At 53.8% G+C, this 23,121-nt stretch overlaps 12 protein-coding genes across 12 annotated transcripts in view; all 12 read right to left on the reverse strand.

Moving 5' to 3' along the window:
- DQ04_01801010 (pre-mRNA-splicing factor SYF1) overlaps positions 1-2,365 on the reverse strand; it is a gene marked incomplete at both ends in the record, with an annotated part of 2,481 nt that extends 116 nt beyond the window's left edge. The window contains one exon of the mRNA XM_009311168.1: positions 1-2,365. This exon is cut by the window's left edge and continues 116 nt beyond it. Within this exon, the coding sequence (XP_009309443.1) occupies positions 1-2,365 (2,365 nt within the window).
- Positions 2,366-2,614: 249 nt separating this feature from the next.
- On the reverse strand, positions 2,615-5,500 carry DQ04_01801020 (Trypanosoma vivax; the record flags this gene model as incomplete). Its single annotated transcript, XM_009311169.1, has 1 exon — positions 2,615-5,500. The coding sequence occupies one exon, from the start codon at positions 5,498-5,500 to the stop codon at positions 2,615-2,617; it is 2,886 nt and encodes a 961-aa protein (XP_009309444.1).
- A 256-nt stretch (positions 5,501-5,756) lies between these two features.
- DQ04_01801030 (hypothetical protein) lies at positions 5,757-8,162 on the reverse strand (the record flags this gene model as incomplete). The annotated part of the gene is made up of 1 exon (XM_009311170.1): positions 5,757-8,162. One exon carries the CDS (start codon positions 8,160-8,162, stop codon positions 5,757-5,759), a length of 2,406 nt encoding a protein of 801 aa, XP_009309445.1.
- A 485-nt stretch (positions 8,163-8,647) lies between these two features.
- DQ04_01801040 (putative protoheme IX farnesyltransferase) lies at positions 8,648-9,796 on the reverse strand (the record flags this gene model as incomplete). Its single annotated transcript, XM_009311171.1, has 1 exon — positions 8,648-9,796. The coding sequence occupies one exon, from the start codon at positions 9,794-9,796 to the stop codon at positions 8,648-8,650; it is 1,149 nt and encodes a 382-aa protein (XP_009309446.1).
- Positions 9,797-10,211: 415 nt separating this feature from the next.
- Positions 10,212-12,530, reverse strand: DQ04_01801050 (vacuolar proton translocating ATPase subunit A; the record flags this gene model as incomplete). Its single annotated transcript, XM_009311172.1, has 1 exon — positions 10,212-12,530. One exon carries the CDS (start codon positions 12,528-12,530, stop codon positions 10,212-10,214), a length of 2,319 nt encoding a protein of 772 aa, XP_009309447.1.
- A 352-nt stretch (positions 12,531-12,882) lies between these two features.
- On the reverse strand, positions 12,883-14,223 carry DQ04_01801060 (hypothetical protein; the record flags this gene model as incomplete). Its single annotated transcript, XM_009311173.1, has 1 exon — positions 12,883-14,223. The coding sequence occupies one exon, from the start codon at positions 14,221-14,223 to the stop codon at positions 12,883-12,885; it is 1,341 nt and encodes a 446-aa protein (XP_009309448.1).
- A 325-nt stretch (positions 14,224-14,548) lies between these two features.
- DQ04_01801070 (leucine richcontaining 57) lies at positions 14,549-15,445 on the reverse strand (the record flags this gene model as incomplete). The annotated part of the gene is made up of 1 exon (XM_009311174.1): positions 14,549-15,445. The coding sequence occupies one exon, from the start codon at positions 15,443-15,445 to the stop codon at positions 14,549-14,551; it is 897 nt and encodes a 298-aa protein (XP_009309449.1).
- A 203-nt stretch (positions 15,446-15,648) lies between these two features.
- DQ04_01801080 (putative alanine racemase) lies at positions 15,649-16,395 on the reverse strand (the record flags this gene model as incomplete). Its single annotated transcript, XM_009311175.1, has 1 exon — positions 15,649-16,395. One exon carries the CDS (start codon positions 16,393-16,395, stop codon positions 15,649-15,651), a length of 747 nt encoding a protein of 248 aa, XP_009309450.1.
- A 265-nt stretch (positions 16,396-16,660) lies between these two features.
- On the reverse strand, positions 16,661-17,338 carry DQ04_01801090 (hypothetical protein; the record flags this gene model as incomplete). Its single annotated transcript, XM_009311176.1, has 1 exon — positions 16,661-17,338. The coding sequence occupies one exon, from the start codon at positions 17,336-17,338 to the stop codon at positions 16,661-16,663; it is 678 nt and encodes a 225-aa protein (XP_009309451.1).
- An 803-nt stretch (positions 17,339-18,141) lies between these two features.
- Positions 18,142-19,863, reverse strand: DQ04_01801100 (Sulfate transporter; the record flags this gene model as incomplete). The annotated part of the gene is made up of 1 exon (XM_009311177.1): positions 18,142-19,863. One exon carries the CDS (start codon positions 19,861-19,863, stop codon positions 18,142-18,144), a length of 1,722 nt encoding a protein of 573 aa, XP_009309452.1.
- Positions 19,864-20,149: 286 nt separating this feature from the next.
- DQ04_01801110 (GAF domain-containing protein) lies at positions 20,150-21,769 on the reverse strand (the record flags this gene model as incomplete). Its single annotated transcript, XM_009311178.1, has 1 exon — positions 20,150-21,769. One exon carries the CDS (start codon positions 21,767-21,769, stop codon positions 20,150-20,152), a length of 1,620 nt encoding a protein of 539 aa, XP_009309453.1.
- A 210-nt stretch (positions 21,770-21,979) lies between these two features.
- DQ04_01801120 (hypothetical protein) lies at positions 21,980-23,047 on the reverse strand (the record flags this gene model as incomplete). Its single annotated transcript, XM_009311179.1, has 1 exon — positions 21,980-23,047. One exon carries the CDS (start codon positions 23,045-23,047, stop codon positions 21,980-21,982), a length of 1,068 nt encoding a protein of 355 aa, XP_009309454.1.
- Between the last annotated feature and the right edge of the window lie 74 nt (positions 23,048-23,121).

Raw genomic sequence — 23,121 nt, forward strand, 5'->3', positions numbered from 1 at the left:
CAGGAGCCGAAGCGGGGGCAGTTGCGGTATTCCCAGCGTACTTCAGCGTGACCTGCTGCCTCCTCTTATTTACCCCTTCAAATTGAGCCACAGTGGTGCAAATCGACTCCCACAGACTCCAAAAGATAGAGCCATGGCTGCTGCTGGGGTCCTGCGATTTGCAACAAGCATCCATCACAGTATGGGCCTTATCTATGTTTCCAGTACGTTTTTCTACTGCCGCCCACCACAGCGCCACACGTTGAATAGATTGAGGAGTCAACTGCCGCTGTTCCAGAAGTTTGATGCAGCACTTGCGTACCAGCTGACTCCCTTGGAGTGTGAAGGTGATATCAAGCACAGTGTCAACAAGGCCCATTATAAATGAGTCGCCATCACCATCACTCTCACTACAGTGCCTCAGCGCCAGGTGGAGAGACTCTTGCGCAATGCTAACAGCATTACCCGAGAGGCCCAAACGAGACTCCAAAGCAGAGCAATTCAAAAGAAATTCAACTGACGCAACCGGGCACGACGGCATGGTAGCTGGAGCCACTTCAAATCCTAACCGTGTAAGTTCGCGAAGCCGGTGCAGTGGCAGACGCTCCCCGAACGAAATACACAGACAACTCAAATATTGCTCCAGAATGTAGAGCAATGCCAACGGGAATTCCTTAAACGATACAAGAGCTCGCTCAAACTCTTGAAAAGCCTGGGTCTTGTTTCCACCATGCCAGAGGCGTGCAGCAACATAGCAAGCGCCCTCCGCTGTGTAACCACAAGAAGCACTAAACAAGTCAATGACCCGCCCAACTCTTTCGGATGAGCGATGAAACGCAACATCAAGGGCTAGAATCCATGCACGCGGATCCCTCTTCAAGTGAGGCACCACCACGCTCTTTATTAGACCCTTGGTTCGGATGCTGCTGGCATTCCTCTCAGAACCATTGACGATCTGAAGCTTCCGCAAAAGGTCTTCTAAGAACTCTGTTGAATTTCCTCTCAACAACGCAAACTCCAAGAGCAACCCCAACAAGAGTACGTTACTAGTGGAAGAAGAAAAGTCAACATACCACGCGCCATCCTTCACTACCGCAACAGCATCTGTTCTATAGCCATTTTCCCAGAGGTAGCATGCGTGAGATTCACAGAGTTGTGCCACCCCTGCATCTATTGCTTGGAGGCCTGATGTGCACTGTGTAATCGCCTGTCGATAGAGTGCAATCACATCACTATGCGAAGCCCTGCCATCAGAGACCATCTCACGAAGAAGTTCTGCACGTTTCAGCCAAATGGCAGTATTGTATCTGTCTTCCCGAAGTTGTAGTTGATTTAACAGCAGTGGGTACTGTTGTGTGAGGTGGAGTAGATGTTTCAGCGGATCACCCGCATCTCCGCAAAGCTTCTCACACACACATTGATACGCTGCACCATTCAGTGCCTGAATGGAGGGATCCATTGCCAAAGATTCCACTATCTGGTCCTCAAAGGTAACAGCTGCGTTGAACGCCTTGAGGAAGACCGACGGGTTATCGGCATCCTCCAGTACCTTCCAAAGTGTCTCTCGAGCCACGGAGAATTTCCCCTGGCCTGTCAGAAACACGGCGTATGAAATCTGGAACTCTGCTGGTGAGGCACAGTGCGTCACCGCCAAGCCTAACATCTTCTCCAGAAGTACAAAGTCACCAGTAAAGTGCAAATCTTTGGTTTCAAAGGCCACACGAATCATCTCCCAGAAAGCCGTATCGGCCAGGAAGTTTTCATGAGGATTTCCGTCAAGGAGAAAGACCGCACACTCCACCAGGAACTCACTCGTGCTTCCCTTCTCCCACAGCATGACAAAGTAGTCTCGCTGGTTTTCCGCTCGTGGATCAAACAAAAGAAACAGCCGCCAGAAAAATTGAGCTGTTTCGGTTGGCACATAAGATCGGAGAACCCACTGCTTCGCAAGCTTCCACACACGATAATGTTGAGTTACAGGAAGAGCCTCGAGTGCACGAGAAATTGTGTGTCGTACAAGCGTTATACGTGGGGGCACAGATGCATCCATAACGAACTGAATAAAAGAAATCCAAAGCAGCGGCATCATAGGCAAATTCACGACAGCTCTATCGTAGATGTCCCGCACTGCTCTAAACCACTCAAATATTGAGGAAAAGATCCTTGTGTGGTCTCGCCGGTACACAATATAGCTCATCCACAATTTGTAAGAAAATCCGTTTGCACGGATGGCGCGCTCATAGAGAATGTTTATGGCGTTGGCCTTAGCCGTTGCGCTTTCGAAGTCTGTTGCCTGAACAGCTTTAATGAGCTGGAGCCAAACCTTGACACATCCCGGACTGTGCAGCACCTCGAGTTCGAGAGCTTCAATGGCCAGGGATGCCATCACCGTTACCCTACCTTTCGAAGGAACGAAGACTGATCAAGAAGGAAAAGGGAGAAATGTAAAGGGGAAACGTAGAACAAGAAAAATAGTAAACATAGGCGTAATTAAGCGGAAGAAGCAAATCAGAGTATATGAAATAAAAGACGAGGTACTCAACCTAGCGCCGAGGTAGAATAAAGGGAAGATCACAAGGGCAGCAAACAAAAACATGGGCAAAAGCAAACACACAGCAAATCAGGTGTTCTGGTATCAACAGAAGTTCTTCTTTCTAATACGGAGAAGAATCCTTCGCACTTCTAACGAAGATTTGGTCAATAGTTTTTCCGCAAACTCCTCCGCGGACAGGCCGCTCTGCCGAACAAACGATGACGACTTGAGAAACGAAAGGGATGGGGCAAATGAAACCGCAATTATACGTTTCGGCATATCAGCTCCTCCAGTTACCGATGGCGCCACCGCCGCAGACTCAGCCGTGTCACACAATATACGCACCGCATCCCCGTCAACTAGGGAAGCATTACTGCTGCTGCACTGTTCCACTAGTTCATCAACCTTCGAAAGAAACGCGACAAGTCGCTGATTCTTAGCGCTGCGCATGGAACGCTTGATGGAGCTCCACGTCGCCTTGTATCCAAATCCCTTGATGTCGGCAAACTCGCCAACGACGATGACGGTGACACTCAGTCCAAGGAGGAGTACCTCCTTCAAGTCGTCGAGTTCGCACTCCGCGGCACGACGAATGACAACACTTCGCACGCGCTGACTCCATTTGAAGCGGTAGTTATGCTCGGCGCTCAGGCGCGTGATAGTATTGCACATCGTTGAGCACCCACTGCCGGGGCATCCCGTCACAGCGACTATGTGTGTAAACAGATAGCAGCACCGGAGGTGGAAAATGAGGCAAACCGCCCACAATGCGGCTGACTCCAATAGAATATCTGAAGCGGCACTTTCAATTGCTGGAACAGAAGCGAGGAACAAGGGATGCACATGCTGATAAAATGTTTCGAAGCTCATGCTTTGATGAAGGCTTGTCAAGTGCCGCAAATTGCTTACCCCACACGTATTTCGAAGATAACGCAGTATGTGAGTAAATAGGGAGAGCTCCAGTGAAACGAGTGGGGTATCGCGTGGGGGCGGTACATTTTCAAAGAGACTCAAGAGCGAGCGTACTTTGCCACCGTACTTTGAATCACTCAGCCATGGAAGTCCTTGCTGCAGACGCTGCTTCCACGTCGTGAGCTTGGATAGCAGCGTTGACACGGTCCTTTTTTTACTGTTGACATACTCCCCCATTGTAGTATGGAGCAGCTCTGCCTCACCCTTGAACGGTACACGTATAGGCATCGGAGTCATTGCCTGTGTTGGAAGGCCAGAATTGGAAACTCTGGCGGCAACATTGGCCACTAAGGTGAACAAGCTCACACTCTGTTTTTTGGTAGCGTAATGACTCGCCACCTCGCTTGCAGTGGCAATCGCCCCGAGAATCTGCGTGGAAATTTGAGGTGTGAAGCTGGGCTTGTGAGTGTCCTTCGTCACTGGCGTAGTCAAGAGCGGTTCTACTACAATGGCATTGTCGATAAGATTCATCGGCAGTGATAATAACCACGCGTGAGAGAGCTTGCTCCTGCACCCAAGGAAGAGGAGCTTGGTGACATCACTGGGAACCTCGATTGGGTGATTTTCATATGAGGTGTAGCCGATGTCGGTGAGGAACGCAACATCTACTCGCAGCTGCCGCAAAGGCTTCCGACGCACAGATGACTCAAGACCAACCATCTCCACCAACGAAAAGGTTGCTGTTACCTGCCTGGGACTCACAGACGTCACTGACGCAGCTGCCGGCCATCCACTTTGAGATGAGACGCAGATTTGCGGTTTGTACTGCAGGTTGGTACCCGTGATGCGGAGGGACACAATGGTACCATCCTCCACAGTGTGCGTTACCGCAGTGATCACGGGGGAAAGTACCGCGTCTCCCCCCGGTAACAACAAGCGGCTCAAAATACGAAGGTGCCCAGAAACGTCGAGGAGCTCATGGCACTCCTCCTCGCTGAGTCGCTCCAAACGGGAGCACTGTGACTGTAAGTAGTGGCAGCCCTCATTCAAATCCAGGATGGGCCCGCACCGCACACCAAGCGGCATATTGAAGCGCAAGTCAGCAGCATCACTATTCACCACTTCTTTCGCATCCTGCGTGGGAAACAGTGCATTCGAATATCCACAGAAAGGATCAGCTGTAAGAAGGAGACTCGTATAGTATAAAAAGTTGCCGCTAAAAGCCGAGGAAGATACGAGCATCAGCGAGTCCTCAAGAAACATGCGTCGTGGCGACCCATACGCAAGACAAAAAATGCGCCTACGTAGGGATCTAGATGTCTCTGAAACGGAGCTAATTAAAAGATGCGCTGCCAATGCAGCAGACGAGCCCATCTCACCAATGCCGCAGAATACCGCGCATGCCTCCTTTTCTTCCAAAAACTCTTGAATACTGTAGTGGCGCAGTCTTTCCCGCTGCTTCACGAGTGCCTTGGAGCATATAACGAAATAGAGCACAATGGACGAGGGGATCGGTGGTGGTGGAGCATCGTAGACGACCTCAACCACGATGCAGGCGAAACTAGACTCGAGCATACGAGCGTGGCTCACTTCTGCCTTGATGATACCACGCCCAGGAGGGATTGCCTCGACGCACTGAGCCCCATTGGCGGAGAAAAGAAGACCATCAAATATGCAACGGCAACGCATGGAGGTGCTGTGCAGCCATGGCATTGGGATTGTTACGCTGGCATCGATCTTACACACTGCCGAACTGAATGCAACAATGTCGCTCAGAACACTTCCTCGGGCGATGATACGAACGTTGATGATCTCGTTTGGGTAGTGCACTTCCATAATGAAATGACAGGCACTTGTAGTTACCGAGCCGGATGTTCTGTTCAAGCTGTGGTCTGTGCCCCACTCGACGACGTAGGACCATTGAATCCTGCGGTCGGTGTCTGTCAACTCGTTGGTGGTGCGCGGCGGGTCCCAGCATATGAGCGCGCACGTCGGGTAGACGGCGCAGATGTCGGGCTCCCGCATATGGAACCCCGGGTGGCCGAGAAAAGACTTGTCGCCCCCACGCACATCCATTCCACGGAGGGGCACACCTACACAGAAGGAGCTGGAGGACGAAACAAAAAAAAAAAAAATGTTAAAGATTTGCTGCAGGCTCACATGAAATCAACCTGAGCAACGACAAAAAAAAAGCAAAGCACACACAGACATTGGAATGTGAGTACCAAAAGAGAAAAAAAAAAACAAAAAAAAAGGGCACTCCAAAGAACAAAAAGAGGGATGCAACCATGTGCATCTCAAAAAGCCAGTGAAGACCTCTTCGCCCTTGACTCTACTCTGCTTCCAACAGGAACGGGTGCACAACGTGAAGCTCTGCGCTGACGCACAACACAATCTGGCGGTAGTGCGCTGTGAGCTGGTGCGCCGCGCCGAGCATAACAGGCACAGCTCTGTACACCATGAGACTCGCCACATGAGCGAACGATATCATGTTATCAAAGTCGCAATCGATGGGGCTAAAGGTGCGAAGGAAAGGCTCACGTAGCAGCAGAAGACCATGCGCCACACAGCGATGGAAGGGTTCGTCTTCCTGCAAGAACATTGATGCACGGAGTGCTTCAAGCCAGAGCAGCAGCACCAGTTCAACCACCTCACAGTACAGGGATATCGGAACACCAAGTAAAAACCCGAGTTGAGCCCGGGGGCACAGACGACGGGAATACAGAATAAGAAAAGGAATCCATTCCATTGAAGGAACGCCAGGCACATCACATGTCGCCATCTCGTGTATATTCTCTATTGAAAGCCCATGGATCCCCACAAATTGTTTAATAAAAGCATTTGTTACCGCCTCCACATCCTCTCCGTGGAACGCAAGGCACTGTACGAAATGAACCATCAGCAATGGGGACTGACAGGAATCCAGTAACGACCACACCAACGCGAGAAGAGACAACACACCATCGCTCTGGCCCAGCAAGCGAAGATATTCGTCCCATATCGCAACTAATCCTGTTTCTGAGTGCATTGGCGACTTTACAAGAACTTGATCAACCAATTTCGCATCGACAGAAAAGGCACGCATCAGCGAGAGGTGAATAGCAGAACGCATCCACTCCGTGAGTTCCACATCAATGCCTGCATCGTTGCACCTTGGAAGAAGGGTTAACTGCTTTGTCAGAAGCTGTCTGCATACCTCAAGTGGGCGACTCGGGAAGTGCTCACTGAGCACAAACGCAACATCGGAAATAGATGCCAGTGGGAGGGAGCTGGCCCCCTCCAGCCGCCCCGTCTGCTGCAGGGCAACGAGCATCAGCATCAAGTTCTGTTGTGCCAGCGGCAGGAGACAGAAACGGCCTGGAACATCAGTTACGGCTATGAGGAGCTTTGTGGCTGCATTCGCGTCCGTTTCTGAAACATGGATACACGTTACAGCGATCATATACGCGTTGTACCGTGCCGCTGTTTCACTCCACTGAACATCACGCTGAGAGAGCGTTAAGGTCGCCGCCTGTGCAGAGAGTGATTGAGCCGCACGTATGCAGGCATCCACACAATCAGACATCGCGCAGCCGGACCTCAGAAGCGCCAATACGTAGCTGAGCTGAATGGACGGGGACGTAGGGAACAGAGCCACACCTTGGGTCGCAAGCCAGAGCAAACGATCAGGCGTGGTACCGGCGACCCGCATGAGGCAGCGCCACGATAACGACTCGGAGTGCTTCTGGAAGAGTTCCGTCGCACCACCGAGAGGTCCTGAGGTCGCACACATGATATGCGCCCACATATCGCTTTCACTCTGGTCGCGCAGGAGTGAAGTCACGTGATGTAGCGACTTGTCCAACCTCGGAAGCAGCGGTGTCTCCCACCCGGCGATCTGTTTTCTTCCTTCTTCCTTTTCCCCCTCTTCATCCTCCAGCAAAAATATTTTTTCCCACCCGAGGGATACAACACAATTGACGGCATCCCGCTGTATTCGCACAGCGTCCACAAGACTGGAAGCCGCATCAATGAGCGCACTAAGATTCTCGAAAATGGCTGAAGCGTCACATATAGCGCTGTTTCCTTTAGTAAACAGCACATAACGGGAAATGAGGTGCCGGACGCCAAGCTTCACACGTGCTAACTGATCCTTGTGCCAGTATGGGCATGCCAGGTTCTTGCAGCTATCCGTGTCGGTCTCCATCAGGCAGGCCTCATCAAAGAAGTTTGGCTCTGTCACTCTCTGTGCCATCATCGGCGGCGAGTCACTGAGGGTGAAAAGTGGCGCGTACCGGGAGAAAAAACAACGTCTTGTCGCCTCATCGGTTCTGTAGCACGGTGTCAGCTGTCCCCTGGTGACGATGCTGACAACATTAAGAGGGCATTGAGGGCTCTGATGATCTTCGGCATTCGACGTGTCATGCAGCTCTTGTGTCCCCGACGTTTTCTGCAAAACAATTTGTTCGTCAAGACGCTTCAAAATACTAGAGAGGAGCGAGATTCTTCCCTCACCCCACTCGATCTCCTCCATCATCCGCTGTCGACGCAAATCCATCTCCTGCAGTGTGTTCTTCTTCTCCCCGAGTGACTGGTACATGCCCCGAAGTGCATCATCAATTTCACTGCGTTGCTTCTCCAAAACCGCGATGCGCTGACTGGAAGAATTGTGAGGGTGGCCGCGCTGAATCAACATCTGCCTCAGCGCCGGATGAATCCATTCGTCCGGTACACTTGTCTTTGGGGGGATGGATTCCATGACTACGATACGCACCAGGGCCCAAAATAACGAATAACGAAACAAAAAAAAAGAACGAGAAGATTTTTTTTTTTTTTACACCATGTGAGGAGCGAAAGCATCCGTATGTATTTTCACCACATCACCATCATGGAGCAGGCAGTTTTACGTTTCTCTATGTACTATGAGGACGCAGTTCCCCCATCACATACCTCTTTACGCTCAAGTATACCTCCAATACCCAACAAAGGTTCGCTAATGAATCGTGTTTGGATATAAGCTCTCACCTGTGTGCCTCCGTGAAAATAAAAAAAAACATTCGTACCACCCTAACGCCCACCACAAGAGATCACTATACCTAAGGGGAAAAAAAAAATGATCAACGTTGAATTAGTCCCCAGACATACTACAACACATGCTAGACACAACTAGGTTCCTTTGTGTTCCCTCCATCTACTCTGCGGTGTATCCCCTTGTCCTGAGTTATCTCTCGCATTCTAACTCCACTATCCCAGAGAGACCGACTCTTTATCTTCGCTACTTAGAAGAGCTGTGACGCATTCAACTGTGGTGATAAACCTCTCTACCGGCTCAAAGTGATTCAGTATTAAGGCTGCCAGGGTAATCGCCAGGTACATGTAGGAAAACACGAAGCAACCGCGACAGTGCAACTTTGGATCACAATGAAACAGCCACGCCTTGTATACCATAAGAAAGTTGGCAATAACCATCGCGGGGTAGAACCACCCTTCGACAGGCATACCGATAAAGGACGGGCCAGCCAGCGTCATGACAGCCATCGCGAGGGAGAGAAGCACGGCATAAAAAGATGCACGCCACGGGTTGTAAAACGCCAGCATTTTGTAGCCAGCGGACTCATAGTCGCGACGGCAATGAAAGCTCAGTCCCATGAAGTGCGGAATCTGCCACGCCACAAGGAGAGCTCCTAACAGCCACGCAGGACCTGTCACGGCATCCACTGCAGCTATGCCACCCATCAGAGGGGGTATTCCCCCAACAATAGAGCCTACCCACGTATTCACAGCTGAAACACGTTTAAGTGGGGTATACACAGCAACGTACAGAAGCCAGTTAAACACGCCCAGAGCGGCCACGTGTGGGTTTACAAGGTATAGAATGCCAGTGCCAAGGAATAACTCAGCACCACTTAAGGCTGAGGCCTTTGTTCGTGTTACGTAGCCCATTGGCAAGGGCCGACGGCACGTTCGCTTCATCTTCTTATCATGCTCCACCTCTATGACCTGATTTGCCGTGTTTGCTGAGCAGCACTGTAAGAGAGTGCCAACAGTTACCGCCGATGCTATCACAGGACTCGCCCCGCCACATATTACGTATCCTACTACTGATGTAGCAGTAACAAACGCAGATAATCGAATTTTTCCTAGTTGGTATATTATTTGCTGTGTTGGTAATGTCTTGATACACTGCTGCGTTTCTATCGGGCACCGCAGCTTAGGGGTTACGCCGAGTACGGGGCAAGCCGCTGTCTCCGTGCTTGTCGCCACAGACTCCAGCTTCTGCTCACCCAATGCAGCGGTGAATGGACACTTCGCCACGGGGTTTGACGTGCCTTGGAACGCAAGAGAGCCGTGGCCCCTGAGCCGAGAGCCCCTGAAGAGGGCGCGGCGGATCATCACCGTCGCGGTCTATCGTCACTCTCGCCACAACCCACACACAACCCGCAAGTGGTCAAGCTGAAATAAAGCAAAACAAAAAAAAAGATATGCGGAGAGAAATATGAAGAAAAAGAGAAAGCGCATACGCGTGCATATATCACGGCGAGACTGCACTCCCCATCCACAACGAGCCTTCACCTCCTGTCAATCGCACCGCTCATAGACACACAAACGTCGACGGCGAAGAAAAGATTCTCAACCACTTCCGTTATATCTCTGGCTCTCTCTCTAAATCACCATCAACGGAAAGGCAGAGGAAGTGCTATAAGAGCCTTTTTTTAACGTGTGCAATCCTTTTTTTTTTCTTTCGCACCAACGCTACGTAGGAATGGCGTATATATATATATCTACATATATACATACACCACACCTCTCAATTTAGTTTACTAAGAACCTCTGCAACATCGAACGGGGCAAAGGCGTGGCCGTCGGCGGCGTAAAACTTGTTGTTGAACTCCACCCAGTGCAAACGAAGGGCGTGCAGAAAGGCGGAGAGAGACTCCATGCCCAACAGAACACCCAGCGTCGCGCACATCCACACACAGAACCCGACAAAGACAAAAAGACCCAACCCACCGTCCAGGCCGACCGTCAGGAGGAATGCGAAGTTCCAGAACACCTCCGACAGCTGCGAGTGGGCGAGAGAAAGCGCCCACAGACGCAGGTACGACGCGGTGTTGGAAACACAACCGAGGACATACTCAATAGTATGAATAACCTGGTGGATCATGACCTCGCTGAAGTCGAAATCATCCTCCTCTTCGTCCGACTCATCCAGGAGAGACTTGCGAGCCATTTTTTCGTCATGATGCTTCTTCTCCATGTACGGAATCACGCATAAAAGCAATGGCACCATCGCGAAGGCAATGAGGAGCAGGATGACTTGAATAACGGCTTGTCCCTTGTACAGAGGAACCGTCACGGTTCCAGGCTGAAGAAAGAAATTTGTCATGGTCTCTAACAGCGACGGTGCATCGTGTGTGCGGTTCTCCCACGCGATGCACCACTTTACAACGATGAGGAGACACATGTAGCCGAAGGTGCACGAGAGAAACACAATTTCGGGCACAAAGCGGAACCACACCTGAAGCTTATCTCCAAAGTAAAGATGGTTCATTAATGACAGCACAACTCCCGCCATCATCTGTACAACGCCAATAATTACAGAACACTTCATCTTGATAGAGTTGTAAAACTCCAGCTTATTCTCCGTTTCTGCCCATGCCGAATCAATGCCGAAAATAACACTGCTGTCAGGCGTCACACCAGTAGGTGATAAAGGGCGGACGGTCCCCTCCGGCCCGTTTGGTGGCAGCTGCGGCCAGCGGTAGCCGGAAGCAAACACCTCCACCGAAAAGCCAAACATGTCGTTGTAGAGGAAGCCAAGGTACACGGCGAAAAGACCCATAAACAGCAGCAGATATCTGCCCCCAAAGATCATGGCAAAAATCTCATTAAGCGGCTTCCCCTCCCAGCTCTTCTCCATGAAGATGAGAAATGCGGCAAAGACGGTCAAAATGACGCCATGTCCAATATCACCGTACATGACGCCGAATAGGTACGGGAAGGTGACGATCGTAAAAACGCCTGGGTTGACCTCCTTGTAGCGCGCCATGCCGTAGCTGTCAACGATGCCCTGGAAGGAGCTCGTGATTTTGTTCGTGCGGAAATAAGTGGGCGGCGTCCCTTTCGCCACGAGCTCCTCCACAACCGTCAGCACCTGCGCACCGCTAAGGTGCTCGGCCTCCTGAAGCACCGCCCGTATGTCATCTAACGCGCGCACTGGTGCCCATCCCTTCGCGACCGCCGTTGCGCCGCTGAAACGCAGCATGTTCATCGTCGAGTACACTGCCTTCTCAACGGCGACAGCGCGGCGCCATTCATACACGTTGCCTGCGAGCGCCATCAGAAGCTGACGTTGACGAAGTGCAGACTGATGTAACGTATGTGTCACCGTCTCCACTTGATTTTGGAGCGAATCTCGCATGCCCTGCAGCTGTTCCTCATTCTCAGCATAGGCGTAGAGAGTGGCGCCGTTCACTTCACTAATCTTTGAAAGAGTCTCCCGCAAGCGCGGTGCTGGGAAGTAAATCCCAAAGATGCACTTGTAGACGGCTTGGTTTGTCGTAGTGTTGTAAAACGGTGTTTTTATATCGTCCGTCTGCATCACCGAGTTGCCACGGGTGGTGCGATACACGAGGCGCTCTAGGGTCGCAAGACGTTCCTTTGGAATGACGCCTGTCAACAAGTTAAGACCACGGCTCTGCGTCGAGGATCCGCCGAACTCACGGCTGAGCACCTCCAGATGCTCACGCGAGCGGTTGCGCTCCTCGATAAGTGACTGGTACTGCTCGTTCAGCTCGCGTACCTCACTCTCACGTTCGTCAACCTTGTGCTCCAGCGAGAACATCGTCTCCTTCTCCGCCACCAGGTCAGGAATGGCCGTCACACCTGCCTTATTAATCTCATCCTGCAGGTAGCGCAGCTTGCGCTCCATGTCGTCACAGCGGCGCACCTCTTGCACAAAGTCACGCTGGAACGCACTCACGTCGGTGTTGAGGTCGATGAACTGAAAGCCAGCGAGCTGCCCAAGCTTCAGCACCGAGTCGTGCGCCGCCTCTCGCTGCATGGTGAGCTGCAGCATCTTCATGTCCTCCGACCGCCAGAGACCACTGGCGGCTTCGCGCGGCATGGCTTGTGTGTTTCCTTGGTTGTGTTCAAATGCGCCCTCCACTACTATCTCCGCTGTTCCTTCACTTTATATATGTATATATACACACACCTAGAGAGAGAGAAGGTTTTTTTTTCTTTTACTGCTCTTTTCTTCTTCGCTCTTTTTTCCTTATCGTTTTGCAGCTTCGCCACGAAGGGCTCTCAAAGAAGATGGGGGCAACGGATAGGAGCGGGGCGAAGCCAGGAGCTCCGCGAGTGTGCGCGCGGCGGGACACACGCAGCGAACACCACACACAGAGGAGGAGGAGGAGGAGGAGGAGTTAAAAGGAGAATCCATGCGGAAGCAAACAGGAAGGAGAACAAAACTAAGACTATCTGTGTTGAGCGTGGAGAGGGTAGGCACCCCCGCGCCGCGCCGGGGCTTGGCACTTCTCAATATGCAGCAAGAGGCGCTGGTTGGGCCGAAGCTGCGCCAACAAGCGGCAGACGCCAAGAGCACCACCTTCGAGGAGGCGCTCAGAGTCCCCCCGCAGGGCGTCCGCGGCCGATTTGATTTCCCCTGCAAGTGCGGCGTCGAGGCGGTGACGGGTGCCGTACGCGCCGACACTTTCCACGCGCTCCACCCGCAGCTCGTGTGGAATAACGGAGCGCAGGTACAACTGCGTTGGTTGCAGGAAGAAGCCGACAAACGTGGAGCACGGCAGCGCCAGCTGGTGCGGTGGATCCAGCAGCGGCTGCTGGGTTGTGAGGAGAAGCACCTCCTCCCGCAGCTCCGTGGCGAGATGGTGAAGCCACTCCGCAGGGCTGCGATCGTAAGCGTCTGACTCCATCGGCCGCAGCACCCACCCGTCACCGTACAGCATGTCATCGCTCACAGCGTCGGCACCCACAATACCGTCGACGGTAAGCACGGCCTCCCTCGCTGTCCATCGCTCACGCTCGTACTGGGAAGTGCAGGCGACACGACCGCAGAGCACAAGCGTCTCGCGATCGGCGGCGTCGCCGCTGGCCTCCTCCACGCCGATGTCCTCCGCCGCACAGCAGCGTGAGGGTAGAAGAAAGAAGGAACGGCGAGCTCGGCACGGCACGGTGTAGCGGCCAAAGCGCAGCGACACGTTCACTTGCTGCTGCAGCTGCAGAAACGGCGTGAGGGCCTGCTGCACCGCGCCACGGACACTCGACGGCGCAATAGGAGAGCGGACGCAACGAATTGCAGGCGTCAAAACGAGCACTGTTGTGGTCAGTGCAGTCACATCCAGGTGGATGGACACTGACACACTGTCCATGAACGGTATCGCAAGGAGTTTCGCGGCGTGAATAAGGCGGCTGAAGTCGTTGATGGTTGTGAAGGTTGTGAAGAAAAGAAGATTGCGCTGGACACCCGCGGCGCGTTGCAGCTCTTGCAAAGCATCCACGACACACTGGTCCGTTTCACGCGATGGGCAGCGCAATGGGGCCAAGCCGTTCAGCAGCTGCACCGCCTCCGCGGCGTTGCTGGCGTGGTGCGTGGCGTTCCAAACCGGCACAAGGCGGCTGGCGTTGGCTGCGAAGACCTCCACCCGTCGACACGCACCCCCTTTTACCAGCGCAGCGGCACACGACAGCGCAAGCATCTCGCCGACCGTGGTAATGAATGTACTCCTGGCGGACTCGAAGAGCTCCATGTCGGCGTAACGCAGATCAAAGACAATTGTCACCACCTCGCACGCCATTGGAAAAGACTAGGCGCACTGCAACAGAGGCAACCAACACGGAAAGCAGCAGCAGCAATTGGATGGAAGAGGCAGAGAAGACATACATGTAACCCCGGAAGGCAAAAAAAAAATAGCGTTAGAGGGAGATCGTGTGTGTGGAGAGGAAAAAAGCAACAAAGCGAAGGCAACATATGAGCATACTCCTCGCCAATCGACATTTCAACGCTAGTCTGACAATGATAACAGCCGGTTCCATTCAGAAAAAAAAAATGGGAATACAGAAACGAATTTTATTATTATTGTCTTCTCCAGTTCGCATTCCACAGCTTGTATAACTATTACATCACATCAGGGTAACATCTCCATTACAAAGCAACTGCCTATCCACAGCACTCTTATGGCGCTCACACCACTGTTTGTACTCGTCAGACTCACGCAACTCTTCCATTATGCTCGTCTGACGTGCGTTGCCCGACACGTCAATTGCGTTGAGTGACGGGGCGACGGCATACACCGAGGGATCTATGCGTTCGAGTACCCCGTGCTGCGACGCAATGTTGAGCGTCCTCATCTGTGGGAGCACCGCCTGCAGTGTCTGAGGCGCCACCTGCATCGATACGAGCGTGAAGACGCCACCAATGTGGTTTCCGTCCAGAAGCAGCTCGCGGAGGGAGGGGTACGGCTCCATCTCCCCATCGGCAACGTCATTTAGGCAGAACTTTTGAATCCCGCTGCTGCCGAGATCCACCGTCGCCAGCGCCGCGCCAGGTCCGATGCAGCGAGCAAGACCACCGTCGATGGTCAGCCGCAGATTGTTCCCACGGCATATCAACCGCCGCAGCTTCGGAAACAGGCAAAGAAGAAGCGGCGGAAGCTGGTGCAGTGAGTTGCCCGACAGGTTGAGGGACTCAAGCGGGTACGTCACACGCGTATCGCTATAATGGTGCACGCCTGTCGCCGATCGGGTGCAAGCGCCGAGGCGGCCCATCACACAAGCACACGTCAGGCCGTTTGATGACAGATCAAGCGTCCTCAACGAGGACCAAAGCTGCAGCCGCATAAAGGCGGGCGGCACAGGCTTGCGAAGCTTGTTTCCGTCGAGCGCCACGCTGCGCAGACATTTCATCGTTTCCATGCCGGCTACAACATCCCTCCACGAGCGGATGCCGCACCTGCTGCAGCTCAAGATGCCGGTGGCGACGGCGACACTGACGCGCTCCTTCGGCAAGCCGCTACCCATCCGACTCTGTCGTTGTGATGCGGAAAGAGAGCCGCTGGCCGGCACCAAAAGAGAAAATGAGAGAGAGAAAATGTATTCGTGTGAGACTGTGTAGAATAGAAAGGGAGTGAGCTTCGCATCCGCAGAAGTGCACCGCCTGCCTCACCCACCAGTATTACACCCCAACCGACCCTTGCGCACGCGCGAGACGCCCCCTGTGCCTCCTACTGCGGCCCCCCCTTCGCCGGGTAGTAGCGCTGCCCAAAGAGACTGCTTCCCACACGCACAACCGTTGATCCCATTTTGATGGCGTTCTCATAATCGCCGCTCATCCCCATTGAAAGCGCGAGCGAGTCAACGGGGATGCCGAGTGCCGCAGCCACATCCGCGCGGCAGCGCAGCAGACAGTCGAAGTTCTCCGGGCGGCTCGTGTAGTCCGGCATACCGATGGTCATGAGGCCCGCCAGGTTGAGGTGCTTACAGTTCGCTTGGATGTGCTGTGCGAGCTCCACTGTCGGCTCGCCTGGCTCTGTGCCACTCTTTGACTCCTCGCCACTTGTATTGACTTGGAGATACACATCTAGCGCGCGGCCGCCACGATACGTCACGCACCCGGTGTCCAACTTCGACGCGAGCTTGGCGCTGTCGACTGTTTGCACGACACACAAGCTCTCCGCCCCCTCGAGGAGTTCCTTCACTTTGTTGCTCTGCAAATGGCCAATGAAGTGCCAGCGGATATCCTTTGGCAACACGCCCGCCTTCTCGACGAGCTCCTGGACGTAGTTCTCACCAAACGCACGGTGACCACAGTCGTACAGCGCCTGTAAGCACGTCGGCGACTTTGTTTTGCTCACGGCTACAAGCGACACTGGCCGTCCGTCCGCCGCAGCGTCAATCCGGTCCAACACGGCCTTGTAGCTCTCTGTGATTTGTACCGCAGTGGGCTCGCTGGCGATGTCGTACCGCGACATTGCGGCTCTTGTTAAGAAACGGGTGAATCGAAGCAGATTGAGCGTTCTTATCAAGCGTCACACCACACGTGCAGGAGGACAAAGAGGAGAAGCACGAGGATTGCAACGAACAAACGAGCGTCCAGAGGTACGAAAGAAGAAAAGAAGAAGGCAACGCACTCACATAAGCAAAAAAAAATAAGTAAATGTAGATAGAAAGACAAATAGATAGATGCAAGAAAGTAAGTGTGTGTCAACTACAGACACATAAGTGCGACAACACCAGCTACTCCTTTCGGGCTGCCTTCGCAGGAGGTGCCTTGCACTCATCACTGCTCGACTCCCCATCCAGCTGTTGTTGCCGCGGCCGCTTATTGTCCTTCTCTCTTTCTTCCTCCTTCTCCTCTTCCTCACCTGCGGATATGAATGAGTCCGTGGTCTCTTCGTCCTCCTCAGAGCTACTGCTGCTCTCATCCGTATCCGCCACCACAACCTCCTCACCGGTCCTGCACTTGGAGTCAAGCGCCGCGAGGCGCGGGAACAACGCAAATATGTCGCCGAATCGTGACGCCTCGTCCACCTTGTTGTCTGTGGCGTCGAGCACCTCCAATTCGGGGAAGGCCGCTGCCAGCCGCTCGAGCTCCGCCCACTCCGCAATGTTGTTGTTCGCAACGAACAGCTTCTTCATGCCTGGGCACGTCGGGAGGTCCTCCGCGACGGCGATGGCGTTGTCGCTCACGTCGAGCATCCGCAGCGCCGGGAACGTGGCAAGTGGAATCGACAGCAGGGTTTTGATCTTCGGCTTCATCGACACCAGCGTGAGGTGCGTTAGGGTGGTGAAGCATGTCAAGCGGTCCGCCAGCAGCGGCACGTCGCTGAGCGAGATGTCCGTCACATCCTCCGGCGGGATGTCCTTCGTCTGCTGCTCGATGCGGAACACCGTCGTCCTCTTCAAGAGTTCCATGACGGTGTGCGCGGTCTTCCTTGCTGCAGGTGCACGGTGAGAATCAAGAATAAAAACAAACGTAGTGAGGCGCCGCAGACGCAACGAATAGGCCCACGTAAGAAAGAGAAAGGCGGAAAGAAAAGGAATCGCCTTGCGAGGGAAGGCCGCACCCCACAACAGCGGGTCGACCAACACACGTGATACTAGAGGCTTGGCTGCAGCAGCCTGGTCTCATCAAAAGAAGAAGAAAATAACAATACGCAAGATACCAAGAGAAACATATTTAAGCGCAGAAATGCGCCAATTTTTTTTTTTCTTCTGTTTGGTTCTTGTTCCTTGGTACGGCTCCTTTACGCACACACACACACATACAAACAGAGGCTCGCCCAGGGATCATCTTGCTCATCGATGGCGCCCGACGATGTCGTGAAGTTGGGCAGTGCGGCTGTACTACACAGTTCGTCGCGGCTGTGTGCACCTACACGTGTATATCAGTATAAGTACATGTGCACATGATTCGGCATGGTAGAAGAATTCTCTCTTAAAAGGATTGCGTGCAAGCAGACCGCAAGCACACATGTACACCTTCCCGGCTATTGTTTTTTTGGTTTTATTCTCTCTCTCTCTCTCTCTCTCTCAACCAAGCACCTGCGGTACCTCACGTGCTTTTATTATTACTTCCCCACCACCACCACCGCCACCACTGCAGCCACTTGCCAGCACCTTCCTCGCAACCTTTTGTATTTGATTCTCGTGCGTGCGTCCTCCTCCCGCTTACATCTCCCCCCGTGACTCGAGACGCCGTGTGGGGCTGCGCGGCATCAATACAGCTCCATGTACTCGAGCTTCTGCAGGTCCTGGTACGGCGTGCAGAGCACCAGACTGTTGCGGAGGTGCTGAGAGTTGATCACGTCAACCATCCACCCCTTCGCACGGTGGGCGTTGATGATCTCGCCGAGCGCCTTCGTCCCGTCAAAGTCGACGCGCGTCACGAGCGACATGTCGAGCACAAGGCGCTTCAGCGTCTCCGGCGGCATCGACTCGCGGAACGAGACGCTCTTCTCGAATATAACGGACTTCACACTGTCCGCGTTGATAAACAGAATCGACGCCTGCGGCTGCACGATGAGGACGCGGAACCTGATCGGGTCCGGCGTCCGCGGCGACGCGAAGACCTCGTCCTCCTCCTCGAACTGCACGCTGGAGTCCACCGAGTCGGTGTAGTTCAGCAGCACACTAATCATCACGCCAACAACGAGGCCTACGAACGTGTCCGTCAGCGTGCACGCGGCGCAGGTGATGATGGTCGAGTACAGATTCGCCGTGTCAATCACTTGCAACACGTGCAGGTCGTGTAGATCGACCAGCTTGTATGCAACAACCATCAAAATCGCCGCAACAGTCGCCATGGGCAGCTCGCGCAGCAGCGGAAGCAGTACGCTGCAGAGCACCGCAACTGCCACACACGAGAGAAGCCCGGCAATGCGCGAGAAGCCGCCGGAGTGCACCATCAGCGCCGTGCGCGCCAATGCTGCAGTCGACGGGATGCCGCCAACAAAGGCACTGACAACATTAGAGATGGCCAAGCCCAACGTGTCGCGCGCACTGGAGTAATTCAGGTACGACTTGTCATCCACGTGGTTGTTGGCAATCACGGAGCTGAGAAGCGTTTCCATCAGACTTACGGTGGCAATGCCAAATCCGTAGACAATAACTGTGGGATTGAACCACTTGGCTCCAATCAGCACGTCAAGGGGCTCGAAGGAAAAGAAGTTGAGCGTCAGGTCAGGATACTTCATGCTAAGGAGAACGAGCGACCCCCGTGGCATAAGGTGCGCAACCAGAATACCGAATAACGTAAATATGATCTGCCACGGTACTTTATTGTAACGCCTTGACAAAACAAGCAATGGAATGATTGTCACAAGGAAGAGTAGCGTGTCGGGGACACTAATGGTGCCGATGCATCTAGAGTCTTCCCTCAGCTTCTCCAGCAGCGTCTCCTTCGGCTGGACGCCCTTCAGTCCCAGCGCTGAGGGGATTTGCCCAACAGCAATCACAATGGCAACACCGCAACCGAAGCCATGTGCCACGCCGGAGCTCACAAATCGCAGGAGTCGATTCACGCGGAAGAGGAAGAAGAGCATGATCCACAGTCCCGCCTGTAGCGCGAGCGGCGCCAGCACATCCACGCCGAATGAGGTCACCATTGACGCGAGCAAACCGCTGAGGGCTCCTGTAGGTCCAATGACGTTGAAGTGTGAGGAGCCAAAGAGGGCGGCGACAGCGCCCGCCCACACGCAGCTCACGATGCCCTGCGCGGGAGTTGCGCCGCTGCCAATTGCCAGCGCGATGCTTAAAGGCACGTTCACAAGCGCCACCGTCAGCCCCGCCTTGAGGTTGGCTGTAAAGTTGTAAAAGAGCGGTTTGTGTCGGGGCATGAATACCCACTCCAGCCACGTGCGTTGTGGCTGCAGGTTCTCGCCCAACGCCGTCTTTGGCGAGCCAAAGACATCGACCGGCCGCAGGAAGCAGTTGACCATATCTCGGCACCACTTCGATGCGCGACAAAACGCCTAGGTTACTTTTGTAATGTTGCACCAGCGATGGCTGGATAATCTTCAGGCAGACATACACACACACACCAATGGATACAGAGGGAGGCGAGCAAGGAGAGAAGGGGAGGAGGAGGAGGAGGCCACCTGAACAAAACAACAACAACAAAGGACGTAGAAAGCAAACGATATGCCTTAATAGCAGCTTCTCTACGCTAAGAAGTGAGGGCAGGAAATAAATACCTAAAATTAAACAACCCAACCCACGCTGGCATTACCGCTGTGTCACGCCAATACTGTGCCACCACGTGTGGTCGCTGGTGGCATCGAAGTCCACGAAAAAATCGTTCACCTCCACCACGTTCGCCCGCTGCGCGTACTCGTCCGGGGTGAGCTCGCGCCACTCGTCGCTGTCGTCAAGATCGAGCATCCGCAACTCCTCGCGAATGACGATGTGCGGCTGCCCGTCGGGGCGCCTGACCGCGTACTCATTGTAGAGCCGAACATCCCGCATCCACACGCGGTAACCGTCGACGCGGATGAAGTGCCGGTAAAGAATAAAAAACGCCTGCGGCATGACGCGGACACGAACAGAACTCGTCACAACACCATGGTCGTGGAGGTCATCCTCCATAATGTCAAAGTTGTGGAAGAAGAGGATCGGCAGTGACTGATCCTTCAGCAGGTCCCAGTTCACCCCAGGCATGGAGGGCACCAGCGACTTCAGCGTACAACGCTTCGTGTCGACGCCGAAGTAATTGTTGCGCCATGCCCAGTCAACCTTCGGGTCAAACGTCGCGAATGACGTGTGCTTCCACGACTCTGCAACAGGAATCGTCAGCTGTGGGGCAATCTTCAGGCGGTACGCATCAGTGCGGTAGAACTCAGCCGCAGAGCGCAGCATTTCCTTCAGTGAAAACGTTATCAGTGGGGCACCGTCCCGCACAACGGGTGTAATCGAAAGCGTGTTGAACGCAAACTGTATCTCAGGGATGGCGCTGATGCCAATTTCCTCCTCATACTGCCGCATCTCATCCTGCGTCAATATGCGTGAGAGCTCTGTTACCGTGAACTCCCAGCCAGATACTTCCTTCACACGACGTTGTGGCTCCTTGGAAAGAGCCGGGACTTCAGTGAGTGGCGTCAAAACAGTCGTCGACGATGACGCAGGTGAGAGGACAGCCGCCGCAATCTTGGTCCCTGGAGGTCGCGGCAGCGATTGCACTGTCATTGTGCCACCACTACGGATGTCTGAAGCAGCGGCAGTGGGTGTGGCTTTCGCGTTGTGTAGTGCCACGTTCGCCAGCATGGGATTCATCGACAGCACACGTCCCATCGGAAACTCCAGGTGCTGTGAGAGAATCTTGGCGATGGTCTGCAGGCCTTCTGAATCCACTTCATCAAAGAAGCCCAACTGGGTGCTGTCAACGTCAATTAAACCAACAACGTGTCCCTCTGTTGTTTTGATTGGGATGACAATCTCTGAGTTAGAAAAACTATCACACGCGATATGGCTAGTAAACTCATGTACATCCGCGACGATGAGAGTCTCCCCCTCCTGCGCAGCTTTCCCGCAGACCCCGCGGCCTAGTTTAATCTCTGTGCACGCTGGGCGGCCCTGAAATGGGCCAAGCACAAGCAGCTGTGGGCTCTGCAGCAGATAGAAGCCAAGCCAGTTCACAGGCAGCTGCTGGAGCATGGCTGACGGATTCGCATGACGGTTCAGCTCGTAGAAGAGAAGCGCAGCAACGTTGCTCAAAACGATCATAGTGTTCGTGTTAGGAACAACCTTGCGGTTTGGGAGGTCGGCGAAGCCTTCCACTTGAAGTGCAAGATGAGCGTACAATTCCTCCTTGTTGTTATATACAGGTCCGGGACTGTCTTGTGTCTCCATCTTTGTGTTTAATGCAACCAGTAGGGCTTAGCACTCTTCTTCCCACCAGCCGCGCCATTGAGGGCAGAATGAAACAAACGAAACCAAAAAAAAAAGGCACCGTGAAAAACAGCAGAAAATCATCAACACAAAAACGTGGAATCGGTCACTTTCCAGAGGCATCAGAGAATTATTAATCCCCCGCCGGAGAGGGTGAGACGAGAAAATGCATCATTGGATATCCAGCAACGACATAGGAATATGCAGCGGGTGGCTAAGCAGGCGGCCGTGCAGCTCCCGCGGAACGACGGCCTCCTCCATGCAGGCCGCACCGTACAGTCGCTGCAGGTGCGGCATGGCGTGCTGCGCCACGGGAAGCTGCAACGTGCGGCCTGCCCCCGAAAGCACATCATGGAAGGGAACACGTACCAAGGGAAATAGCTCGTCACGCCGCCACCACTCATTCGGCCACGTCTTGCGGGCACTGCCGCGCGCCAATACCAAGAAGTCATCCCACTCTTCAAACACAAATATATCCACGAAGTAGCCGTATCGCATGCAACAAGAGCCACCACTCTGCGTCGGTGGTGGCAGCGACCGGCTGTACACCTTGTACCCAAAGAGCGGCACGTACTCGAGCACAAGGTCACTTTCGCCGTCCGTCGCCGGATAATAAAATGCTGCGCGGAGTTTCGTCTCATCAACCGCGGCAATGGCGATATCAACGTCGTCGTCCCACGGGATAATACCGTAGTTGCGCACCGCCCCTAGCAGAGTACCCGCCGCTGCCCAGCACTCAATGCCGGCATCGTCCAGCACACAAAGAACAGACTTCAGAAGACCATGAAGCTCACTACGCATTTCTACTGGTACCACAAGACTCCGCATCAAGGAACTGCAGCTCACCGGACACACCAGCGCATGACTCCCGTCAACACGCTGCAGAACTTCTCCACAGCCTGCAACATCATACGGAAGGGGGCAGGGGCAGCCGAAGCACTTCAAACGGTGCTGCAAAATCAGCGAATAGACGCTCTGCCCAGAGAGACCCTCAGCTACACCAGCCTTATCAAGCAACTCAACCACAGTGTTCTCATAAGCGCTCGGAAGCCACCGTCCACCATCCCTCTCAATAGAGCAAAAAGCCCTACGCACAAAACGATGACAGTCCGACTCGTACCCACTCGGCCGAAACGCCAAAGATCCAGCAGGAAGACAGCCCCAACATGAGTTTACCAGCAGAGCGACGGCCCGACGCCTCGCAAAATTAAAAAGCAACACAATACCAAACGATGACATGCGGCAGCCACACCTCCAGACACACCCACACGCACACGCACACTCGCCGTGGCCGCCGCCGCTGCTGGCGAAAG

The sequence above is a fragment of the Trypanosoma grayi genome (genome assembly GCF_000691245.1).
Source record: "Trypanosoma grayi strain ANR4 Tgr_180_V1, whole genome shotgun sequence".
Classification (NCBI taxonomy): Eukaryota; Euglenozoa; class Kinetoplastea; order Trypanosomatida; family Trypanosomatidae; genus Trypanosoma; species Trypanosoma grayi.